Source organism: Sprattus sprattus (assembly GCF_963457725.1).
Source record: "Sprattus sprattus genome assembly, contig: scaffold_62, whole genome shotgun sequence".
Classification (NCBI taxonomy): Eukaryota; Metazoa; Chordata; class Actinopteri; order Clupeiformes; family Clupeidae; genus Sprattus; species Sprattus sprattus.
Genome location: NW_027666910.1, coordinates 62,501 through 75,000, shown reverse-complemented (window position 1 = coordinate 75,000; position 12,500 = coordinate 62,501). Strand labels below are relative to the sequence as shown.

General features: G+C 43.1%; 1 protein-coding gene across 1 annotated transcript in view; it reads left to right on the top strand.

Moving 5' to 3' along the window:
* The window catches only part of LOC308382571 (protein NLRC3-like), a gene marked incomplete at both ends in the record, with an annotated part of 15,797 nt that overhangs the window by 2,139 nt on the left and 1,158 nt on the right, over positions 1–12,500 (top strand). Inside the window, 2 exons of the mRNA XM_080860968.1 lie at positions 3,882–4,058; positions 9,129–9,225. Coding sequence (XP_080717094.1) covers positions 3,882–4,058; positions 9,129–9,225 — 274 coding nt within the window. The remainder of the gene's footprint in view (positions 1–3,881; positions 4,059–9,128; positions 9,226–12,500) is intronic.

Sequence of the window (12,500 nt, the reverse complement as noted above, 5' to 3'; positions counted from 1 at the left end):
CAATTCCAGTTTCTTTGAGTTCTGGTGTGAATGCTAAAACTAACCCAGATGGCTGGCATGTGCTTTTGGATCCAAACTGGCTTTTCAATGTTATTGAACACTGTTATGATCCACCCTTAAGTGGCCTTATAGGGCATAGATATCCTATATAAAGGCCCCTTCCCATAACAACCAATACAATATAAAGGCTATCCTGCACCCAGCGCAATTGACATTGTCACCGACGCATGTATCATTCCTATCTTGCACCCGGCGCACAGCGGGATATTCCCTCCAGAGGCGCGCGTCGAAATGAACTTTCGCCGACATGGGCGGGGGCGGAACAGAGAAGGCGTTTCTATGGCGCAAGTGGTATTTTGCAGTTTCAAAACAACGCTGTGCGCCGTGCGCCATTGACCAGAAAAAAGCTAGTCTAATGTCAGAGGCGCAATGTCTAAAGTCTGTGGCGGGTATTCAGAACGCTAAGGACGCGTGCTTGGCTGCACAGTAGCCTACACTTTACCTCTCTCGTCTACACAAGAGATTTACACCAATTTATGGCATGGTAATCGGCACCCAACCCAGTGCACCAGCTGACCAAACCCAAGGTACATAAATAAAGTCCACATACACAGAGATGAGTTTACAAGATTTATAATAATACTGGCATGAAATAAATGCAACAAAGCCATACAATAAATCAAATGTCACGCAGCTTCAATTAACCTGAATCATTTGGGTCAATGCGACGCTAGATGTATGCCTATTTTTTAAATATATTGGATATGGATATCACAATGATTTTCTCATGTGGTAAATACTTTATTTTTCTTGTAATTATATATGGCTTGCCAAAAAATTGGTGTAAATCTCACGTCTGTCTCCTCGGCTGTGAACTTTTCCGGTCTTCAACAAGCCGCTATGGAATATGCGCTCCTCGCTCTTAAAGGGAATGTGAGATGACGCTCTGATTGGTTTATTGCATATTACTCCCAAACCACACCTATGGCTGAGTAACCTCCTTTGGACCAACCCTTTTGACACTTGCGCTGGGCGCAAGTGTGTTTTTTCTGCCGCAACTGCGCCATAGAGCCGCCCACACAGCTACTTGCGTTTGGCGCCGTCCTACTTGCGTTTCTGATCGTCTAAATAGGGCCCTAGATGTCTCGCCCGCGTTTCTGGCCGACGGAGTCGAATGTTCGCACATGGCGGCCATTTTGCGACAAGGGAGCTCGCTCACCCTTAACATTGTATTGGTAGTGGTACGTACTTTTTAAATGACAAGAACTTGCTCAATTTTCAACCGACTTTCAAACAGATTGGTTTGTTATAAATGTAAGATATGTAGTTATGACACTGCATACTTATGAATAATTATGTTATGTTCTAAAAAATAAAATAATGTTCTAAAATAGGTACAAGATTTCCCTTCACAAATAAATAAATAATAAATGCTCCATGTTGAAATCCCCACCCTGTACAGAGATGTATTTATGACACTGCATACTTATGAAGAATTATAAACATGGGTTTTCATATGAACAAAACAGATAGGTGCAATAAATACACACCTGCACAAGCTATTTATGTAAAATCAATATCTAGGCTACTAAAACTCAGCATACAGAATGGCAACAGGATCTTGTTTCGAGAGAACGTTTAATAGAGCATCCATAGGCTGCACACAACTCTGGCATCTTCACTGGCAATAAAGTCAGTCATTTCCTGTCAAAATCATAATGTAAGATGTTTAACAAACCAACCCGATTGGAAATCATGTGCTACTTCAGTTATATCATGTGCAACTTAATTCTTATATTGAAATGAAAGAACAATTATGCCTCTCCAATTGATGCAAAATGACTGAGTAGTAGACTAGCCGTGATACACAATTAAGCTGCACATTTCAACATGTTCAAGCATCCATAATTATAACCACGGTAATGACGTTTGTAAGAAACCAAGGCAATTGTAAATCCATCAAGATTTCAGCGAGATAAGAGTGTAAACGATTGTGAAGATCACTGACGTTACCTAACGTACCACTGATCCCTCCAGGAAGCTATCCTGTCGCAAGATGGCCTCCTGTGCGGACGTTCAAGACTCCACCGTGAGACATCTAGCCTTTATATAGGATATCTATGTTAAAGGGCAGCAACACACCACCACTAACCCCTGAACCCTGTAGTGTCAGGACTTTTGGACTGTAATACCCCTATTGTCCATGTGGGGACCCCAGTGTTCCTGTTTGCCAGTTACGTGTTTGTTCCTTGTCTTTATTGTTTCATTAAGTTCACCTGAGCCTTGTTAGCCTCCCTAAGCCTCCTGATTTTCTGTGTCTTTGCTCAGTCTTGATTTGATTCCCAGCGAAGGCTTGTGTGAGTTGAACCCTTGAGTGTGTTCTAAGTTCTTTGTTATCTGTTTTTTTCGATACCCTTTGTCGTTACTTTTTGCTAGTGATGGCGAAATGAAGCTTTGTGAACCCTCAAAGCTTTCCAGCCAGGCGTGTTGAATAAAGGTGCATTACTCAAAGCTTTGAATGCACTCCAGTGACACCTGCTGGTCAATACAAATATGGTGTAGGAAAGATTTTCGGGACAGGGAATTTGATCAATGTGTTGTGGTGCGCAAGGCCTGCTAAGATAACATGCACACAATCGTATGGTGAATGAAACATACCTCCTTTAATTCAAATTTCGTTGTATGAGAATACAATGACAATAAAGGCTTTCTTTTTCTATTCTTTCTTCTAATGATTGTATGGTGGCACAATGGTTGGCGAAGACAGGTGTATTCGTGCACGTTGCAGCAGTAGACAGTTTACAACCAAATGGTTTATCAATGATAATATTAATATTATTATATTTTAGATGCAACACAAATCTATCTGCTCTCTTCAGAATGAGCTGAGCTTTCATTGATAAACCAATGCTGTTGTCTGCCTCTCCCGAGGCCCCGGGGTCTACTGGTACTCTTTCAAACGGGTAGACAAATCAAATAATAGCCTACACCTGTGTAGGTCCTCAACAAAGCAGATATTTTAATACATTGAAAGCCATGAATACTGAGAATGGAATGCTCAAAATCACTGGCGACTGATGAAGTCAGGATGCATACGCAGGCTGTAGCCTACTTCAAACATACTATTGAGAACATATTCACTGACATGCATAGCACGCGTGATGGCTTGCAGCTTAATGGTGTTTTAAGCCCTCACCGCTGACTTCAAGGCAGCAGCTGCCTGGAAGGCGCATCCCGCCTCCTGCCCCCTGAGCCAATCAGAACAGAGCATGCTCCAAGCTTGCCAGTTTAGAGAAGTCGTTTGAATTTGAGCAAGTAGCTAGCTAGCAGTTGCCTACATTATCTATCTATCTAGCTAGCAGTTGCCTACATTATCTATCTATCTAGCTAGCAGTTGCCTACATTGTAACAGATTTGGCTTCAACTCAGAAACTCAAGTTATTAAACATAAATTCGACTCTGTAGAGGTGCAACTTGAGAACACAAGACAAACTATTTCCTTAGTTCACTCAGCTTTAAGGGCAACATTCATGAACCTTTTCAATCATTTCAAAACTAACCAACAAAGGAGTCATACATATCAAACTATATATTCAGTCCCTTGAAGCATTGCTTCAAACATGAGAGTGTGGTAAAGGAGAGTCCAGCAGAACAAGTTGGCCTTCAGACCATGTGTGTTTTGGTGTGTGAATGTCAACAGTCCATGATGTGTCCATATGAGTAGGTTTAGTCTATGTTGGTGTGTGTGTGTGTGTGTGTGTGTGTGTGTGTGTGTGTGTGTGTGTGTGTGTGTGTGTGTGTGTGTGTGTGTGTGTGTGTGTGTGTGTGTGTGTTAAAGGATTGGTGATTGATATTCAGATGTATCATGATGTTTCTCCCAGGCTGGGTAACTGTAACCTGACAGAGAAGAGCTGTTCCTATCTGGCCTCTGCCCTGACCTCACACTCCTCAAGTCTCACACAGCTGGACCTGGGGGGCAGTACGCTGCTGGGAGACTCAGGAGTGGAACTTCTATGTTCTGCTCTTTCTCATCAAAACTGCAAACTGGAGCAACTATGGTAAGCATAATTTCATGTAATATGTGTGGGTAGGTGAAATACTAATAGTATAAAGGTATTCTTTGTTTAATTCATTAATTACTTCATTAATTTGTTAATTAATTGTATATTGGTGTTTTTTTACTTTTGTGGTTATATGAGACAGAGCTTCAGGAGCACCCAGGCTGCATATATCTCTGCGTGTGTGTGTATCCCTGAGTGCGGGTGTGTGCGTGTCGGTGTCCCTATGTGTGCGTGTGTGTGTGTGGGGGGGGGGGGGGGGGGGGTGTGTGTATCCATGACTGTGTGTTTGTGTCAGTGTGTGTTTGGCTTTGTATCTCTGTGTGTGTGTGTGTGTGTGTGTATCCCTGAGTGCGGGTGTGTGCGTGTCGGTGTCCCTATATGTGTGTGTGTGTGTGTCTGTGTGTGTGTGTGTGTGTCTGTGTGTGTATCCATGATTGTGTGCTTCTGTCAGTGTGTGTTTGTGTTTGTTTGTGTGTGTGTGTGTGGTGTGTGGTGTGTGGTGTGTGTGTCTGTTAAAGGATTGGTGATTAATATTCTCATGTATCATGATGTTTCTCCCAGGCTGCGTAACTGTAACCTGACAGAGGAGAGCTGTTCCTATCTGGCCTCTGTCCTGACCTCACACTCCTCAAGTCTCACACAGCTGAACCTGGAGGGCAATGAGCTGCTGGGAGACTCAGGAGTGAAACTTCTATGTTCTGCTCTTTCTCATCAAAACTGCAAACTGGAGCAACTATGGTAAGCATAATTTCATGTAATATGTGTGGGTAGGTGAAATACTAATAGTATAAAGGTATTTTTTGTTTAATTAATTAATTACTTCATTCATTTGTTAATAAATTAATTGTATGTTGGTGTTTTTTTCCTTTGGTGGTTCTATGAGACAGAGCTTCAGGAGCACCTAGGCTGCATATATCTCTGCGTGTGTGTGTATCGCTGAGTGCGGTTGTGTGCGTGTCGGTGTCCCTATATGTGTGTGTGTGTGTGTGTGTGTTTGTGTGTGTGTCTGTCTGTGTGTGTATCCATGATTGTGTGTTTCTGTCAGTGTGTGTTTGTTTGTGTGTGTGTGTGTGTGTGTGTGTGGTGTGTGGTGTGTGGTGTGTGTGTGTGTTAAAGGATTGGTGATTAATATTCAGATGTATCATGATGTTTCTCCCAGGCTGGGTAACTGTAACCTGACAGAGAAGAGCTGTTCCTATCTGGCCTCTGCCCTGACCTCACACTCCTCAAGTCTCACACAGCTGGACCTGGAGAGCAATAAGCTGCTGGGAGACTCAGGAGTGAAACTTCTATGTTCTGCTCTTTCTCATCAAAACTGCAAACTGGAGCAACTATGGTAAGCATAATTTCATGTAATATGTGTGGGTAGGTGAAATACTAATAGTATAAAGGTATTTTTTGTTTAATTCATTAATTACTTCATTAATTTGTTAATTAATGAATTGTATGTTGGTGTTTTTTTTCCTTTTGTGGTTATATGAGACAGAGCTTCAGGAGCACCTAGGCTGCATATATCTCTCTGCGTGTGTGTGTATCCCTGAGTGCGGGTGTGTGCGTGTCGGTGTCCCTATGTGTGCGTGTGTGTGTGTGGGGGGGGGGGGGGGATGTGTGTGTGTATCCATGACTGTGTGTTTGTGTCAGTTTGTGTTTGGCTTTGTATCTCTGCGTGTGTGTTTGTGTGTATCCCTGAGTGCGGGTGTGTGCGTGTCGTTGTCCCTATATGTGTGTGTGTGTGTGTGTGTGTGTGTGTGTGTGTGTGTGTGTGTGTGTGTGTGTGTGTGTGTGTGTGTGTGTCTGTGTGTGTATCCATGATTGTGTGTTTCTGTCAGTGTGTGTTTGTGTTTGTTGTGTGTGTGTGTGTGTGTGTGTGTGTGTGTGTGTGTGGTGTGTGGTGTGTGTGTGTGTTAAAGGATTGGTGATTAATATTCAGATGTATCATGATGTTTCTCCCAGGCTGCATAGCTGTAACCTGACAGAGAAGAGCTGTTCCTATCTGGCCTCTGCCCTGACCTCACACTCCTCAAGTCTCACACAGCTGAACCTGGGGGTCAATTACCAGCTGGGAGACTCAGGAGTGGAACTTCTATGTTCTGCTCTTTCTCATCAAAACTGCAAACTGGAGCAACTATGGTAAGCATAATTTCATGTAATATGTGTGGGTAGGTGAAATACTAATAGTATAAAGGTATTTTTTGTTTAGTTAGTTAATTAATTAATTAATTGTATATTGGTGTTTTTTTTACTTTTGTGGTTATATGAGACAGAGCTTCAGGAGCACATAGGCTGCATATCTCTCTCTGCTTGTGTGTGTGTATCCCTGAGTGTGTGTGTGTGCGTGTGTGTGTCGATATCCCTATGTGTGTTTGTATATCCGTGTGTGTGTGTATCCATGATTGTGTGTCTTTGTGGCTTTGTATCCCTGAGTGTGTGTGTGTGTGTGTTGATGTGTGTGAGTTTGTTCCCCTGGGTATGTGTGTGTTTGTATCTGTAGCGAGGATGACCGTGCGGCGATGGAAAAAAATGGAGGCAGTTTCTGGGATGTTCGTGGTACAAAAATGGTTTAATGGCCGTTGGTATGTAGGTAAACACGCCAGATTGGAGAAAAATTTTACAGAAGCAAAAAACTCCACACCATCATTCTTGATCAATAAATAAGCCCTAAACAATTCAGCTCCACAGGTAAACTCTCAATCGCTCTGATTAAATTTAACAAATGTGTCGCGCTCCAAACCAAACAAATGAACAGCCCTAAACAATTCAGCTACACAAATGCACAGGTAAACTCTCAATAATCATGAGTCAACTTAACATATGTGTCGCGCTCCAATCTAAACACTGAACCTCTCCGTCTACAGGGGTGGGAAGTTGTTCCCCTCAGACTCGACGTCATCAAACACCTGTTCTGCGCCGGTATTTAATTACCCGGCCTGAACCATGACGCAAATCGCACTAAAATCAATCATCAATAACAAATACCTATTTCGACTCATTATCACTAAATACCTTTCTCTATAGCAATTAACACGGGCTTACACACAGACAATCGTATTATAAGTATTCTAAACAAATTACAATTCATCACACCCCTTTGGCTTGTTCACGTTAGACGTTCCATGCCCCCACAATTCACATGTGTATCCCTGAGTGTGTGTGGGGGATAGAGGATTGATGATTAATATTCAGATGTATCATGTCCTTCCCCACTTTCCATCGGGTTGCTCCTCTGGGATGCGTCTAGAAGGCCACACTCCACTACACAGCCAGCACTCCGCTGCTGTCCAGCCCCGTATAGCGCCTGCCACACGCCGAAGGAAAGGCCATTCAGTTACCGTGATGTGTGTCTCGTCACAGATGCAGTCCCGATCGCGTTGAAATCCGCCAGTGATGTTTGTGTGGAAATAAACTGTGTACATATACTCCAAGCCGTCTTCTGTGTGTAGTTTAGCCCCGCAGTATCTTACCGACAAGGTAACGGGCAGCAGCACCGTTACAGAATCCCTGAGAGTGTGTGTGTTTTGGTGTCCCTGTGTGTGTGTGTGTGTGTGTGTGTGTGTGTGTGTGTGTGTGTGTGTGTCTGTGTATCCCTGAGTGTGTGTGTCTGTGTGTGTGTGTGTGTGTGTCTGTGTGTGTGTGTGTGTGTGTGTGTGTGTGTGTGTGTGTGTGTGTATCCCTGAGTGTTTGTGTTTGGTGTGTCTGTGTGTGTGTGTGTGTGTGTGTGTGTGTGGTGTGTGGTGTGTGTTAAAGGATTGATGATTAATATTCAGATGTATCATGATGTTTCTCCCAGGCTGCGTAACTGTAACCTGACAGAGAAGAGCTGTTCCTATCTGGTCTCTGTCCTGACCTCACACTCCTCAAGTCTCACAAAGCTGAACCTGGGGCAAAATGTGCTGCTGGGAGACTCAGGAGTGAAACTTCTATGTTCTGCTCTTTCTCATCAAAACTGCAAACTGAAGCAACTACAGTAAGCATCATTTCATGAAATATGTGTGGGTAGGTGAAATACTAATAGTATAAAGGTATGTTTAGTTAATTCATTAATTAATTAATTGTATGTTGGTGTTTTTTTCCTTTTGTGGTTATATGAGACAGAGCTTCAGGAGCACCTAGGCTGCATATATCTCTCTGCGTGTGTGTGTGTATCCCTGAGTGTGTGTGTGTTTGTGCGTATGTGTGTCGATGTCCCTATGTGTGCTTGTATATCCGTGTGTGTGTGTATCCATGATTGTGTGTCTGTGTGGCTTTGTATCCCTGAGTGTGTGTGTGTGTGTGTGTGTGTGTGTGTGTGTGTGTGTTGATGTGTGTGAGTATGTTCCCCTGGGTATGTGTGTGTTTGTATCTCTGAGTGTGTGTGTTTTGGTGTCCCTGTGTGTGTGTGTGTGTGTGTGTGTGTGTGTGTGTGTGTGTATCCCTGAGTGTGTGTGTCTGTGTGTGTGTGTGTGTGTGTGTGTGTGTGTGTGTGTGTGTGTTGATGTGTGTGAGTTTGTTCCCCTGGGTATGTGTGTGTTTGTATCTCTGAGTGTGTGTGTTTTGGTGTCCCTGTGTGTGTGTGTGTGTGTGTGTGTGTGTGTGTGTGTGTGTGTGTGTGTATCCCTGAGTGTGTGTGTGTGTGTGTGTGTGTGCGTGTGTGTGTGTGTGTGTGTGTGTGTGTGTGTGTGTGTTGAGGTGTGTGAGTTTGTTCCCCTGGGTATGTGTGTGTTTGTATCTCTGAGTGTGTGTGTTTTGGTGTCCCTGTGTGTGTGTGTGTGTGTGTGTGTGTGTGTATCCCTGAGTGTGTGTGTCTGTGTGTGTGTCTGTGTGTGTGTGTGTGTGTGTTTGTGTGTGTGCGTGTGTGTGTGTGTGTGTGTGAGTGTGTGTGTGTGTGTGTGTGTGTGTGTGTGTGTGTGTGTGTGTTTTTGTGTGTGTGTGTGTGTGTGTGTGTTTGTATCCCTGAGTGTGTGTGGGGGATAGAGGATTGATGATTAATATTCAGATGTATCATGATGTTTCTCCCAGGCTGCAGTGGTGTAACTTGACAGAGAAGAGCTGTTCCTATCTGGCCTCTGCCCTGACCTCACACTCCTCAAGTCTCACACAGCTGCACCTGGGTTACAATAACCTGAGTGCATCAGATGTTGAGCAGCTCTTTGCTCTAGTGAAGGACCCCCACTATAAACTGAAGGAAGTAAGGTGAGTAAATATCTAACCATCTCACTCAGGTCTTTATAACATGAGACCCAACATGGATGTCTGTCTTTTATTTTCTGTTCTCCAGATTCTCTCTCTTCTTGCTGTTTCCTCTCTGGTCCTCTGCTTTTGCTCATCCCTCTCTCATCCTTCTCTCTCCCTCTTTCTTCCCCCTTTCTTTCTCTGGCTTACACCTAACAGCTCAGGGCTGTCTCACATCTCATCTCATCCTTTGGTTATTTGTCAACTTTTACTCATCATGTTTGTTTGTTTGTGACCTTTGACCTTGACCTTTGGCCCACATCTCTCTCTGTCACTCTCATTCCTTTCCCTCACCTCTTTTTCTTTTCATGTCTATTTTTTCCTCAATATTTCTTTCTTTCTTTTCTTCATTCTGTCTGTTTGTCTGTCCATCTTATGTTTCTGAAATGACTCCAGTCATTAACTCACATGACAGTAACTCCAGTAAGAGTCATAATACTATAGTATCTTAGTGTGTCTCAGGCTCCCATGCCCAAGGTCACAGGTTCAAGCCCAGTAAGGGGCTGTTTAACAGTAAGGTTTAACTGTGGAAAAGGTTACACACACCATGAAGGGAATATGCAGCCATCTCTATTGGTCGAGCCAGAGTCCACTCTCCTCTTCTGATTGGACCAGTGGTTTTGGACTTTTTAGCTCCACCCTTACTGTTTCTGCTGCGGTGTGTCTAATGTGTGAATGTGTTCATCATGGCTGCTGCTACTGGTGTCAGAATACAGCAACCCTCTGTCTCTCATGCAGTCTGGGTCACTTGGAGACTGTCGTCATGGACACTGATTAATTATTGTCTCTCTTTTATCCTGCAGATTGAAAGCCCCATGGGAGTAGCTTGATGTGGTCTGTGGTCCAGAAGCTCATGAAGACAGGGTGGGATCCAGCACACACACACAGATCAGCATCTCTCCTGCAGAATGTCTGGGGAGGAGCATGAACATGTTCTCAGCTTCCAGCAGCACACAGCAAACAGCCTCTTCCTGAGGGGAGCACAACAGTGAGATGAATGGAGAATGGAGGCGGGTCCTGATCAGCCAGAGATGATTGACAGCATGCAGCATGGACTCAGCAGACAGAGCAGGACCAGTCTCTCTCAATCATGTGCACACATGGAGATATTGACTGGGGGGGGGGGGGGGGACTGTAGGATTATCCATATCTTTTGTATAGAGAGGCTACTTGGCATTTGTTATTGTTTTGTGATAAATTACTAAATGTAAATGTAAATATAGCCATGTGGAGATGTTGATTATTATTGAGATTGTATGAATATCTGTCAACCTGTGTGCTGTCAGTGTGTAGTTAATGTACATTGTCTTTGTTTAATCATGGATGTCATCAACACCATATCTATAGTTCAGGAATGTATTAGTTGATGGAAAGCCGAGAAAAAGCTTCATGTACCTCTGTTCATGATATTGTTACTCATCAGTAACATTTCATGCCTTCGGATGCAATGTCGGTACGTTAGTTTGTGAACAATAGTCTAAAAACAGATTTGTTGACCTTATTAGTTGGTTTAATGCTAGATTTAACTTTTAATGTGCAAGTTAATATTACATGTGCTTGTATAAGCATAAACTAACCCTTACTGCATTAAGTTGGATGTGATAATCCATTGTCCACAGTGTAACTAAAATGCATATCTTAGTTGATCAATGATAAGGTGCACGCAAGGAATTGCGGGTATAGAGGGTTAAGAGTCTTTGTTTATCAATGATGTCATCAACACCATTAGTTCAGGAAGTGTATTAGTTGATGTTCTTCTGTTCATGATATCGTTACTCATCTGTTAGATGTCATGCCTTTGGATGCACTGTTGGTACATCAGTTTGTGAACAATAATCTTAAACACATTTGCTGGCCTTCTTTGTTTATTTAATGCTAGATTTGCTTTGAAAGTGCACATTGATATTATGTGTGCTGGTATCAGCATAAGCTAACCTTTAGTGCATTAAGTTGGAAGTTATAATCCATTGTCATCAGTTTATCTTAAATACACATGGAGTTTCTGGAGCCGCCAGGTAGGGGGCTACTTTCTGTTAGACTATTCAGTAACTTATTTTCCTGTCTTGCTTTGTCTTATGTTGCACTTGCTTGATATTTGACCGTGTTAGGAAAGTTGTTGACTCACTAGTTTGTCATAAACAAAGTAAGACAATTTCAACAGGTTTTGCTAAGTTTAGCCGCTAGCAAGACATCTCCTTAGCAAGCTTGTATAACATGCTTGGACATTGATGCTTGTAATAAGTGCTCTTGCGTCTGCTTCTTTGTAATGTTATTGTGATGGCTATGTTGGCTAGCTTCCCAACAACTTTCCTACCAGTCAAACGTCAAGCAAGTGCAAGACAGCAAATACGTTTCTGAATAGTCCAGAAGAAAGTAGCCCCCTAGCTGACGGGTCCAGAAACTACATAGTGTTACTTTAAGAGACAGTGAGAGAAAGTAGACAGACAGACGGACAGACGACAGACAGACAGAGAACCAAGCAGAGAGCCAGGCAGACAGACAGACAGGCAGAGAGACAGACAGGGCTCACCTTCATTTCAGAATCAGAAATGTTTTTATTGCCAAGTAGGCTCACACCTACCCAGAATTTTCTATGACATATGCAAATAATCAACATATAAAGTACTGTTACAAACAATAGGAAAAAACGATATATATAAAATATATGAATAAAATGTACAGAATACGTGACAAAATGAAAAGAGCTGTACAGTCTGTAAAACAAGAGTATGTGCAATGTAGAGTAGTCCAAGAATGATGTGTGTTAATGTAACACAATGAGACAGATATACTTTATGTTAATGAAGTGTGTAGGTGGCGGGATAAGAGTCAGAGTGTGGTGGGGGGGTTCTTGTTGATGAGGCCAACTGCAGAAGGGAAGGAGCTGCTCTGATGGTGTGAGGTTTTGGTACTGGAGGTGCAGCTGTTAGTGTACAGGGAGAAGAGTAGAGGGGAAAGATGGAGGTGCAGCTGTTAGTGTACAGGGAGAAGAGTAGAGGGGAAAGATGGAGGTGCAGCTGTTAGTGTACAGGGAGAAGAGTAGAGGGGAAAGATGGAGGTGCAGCTGTTAGTGTACAGGGAGAAGAGTAGAGGGGAAAGATGGAGGTGCAGCTGTTAGTGTACAGGGAGAAGAGTAGAGGGGAAAGATGGAGGTGCAGCTGTTAGTGTACAGGGAGAAGAGTAGAGGGGAAAGATGGAGGTGCAGCTGTTAGTGTACAGGGAGAAGAGTAG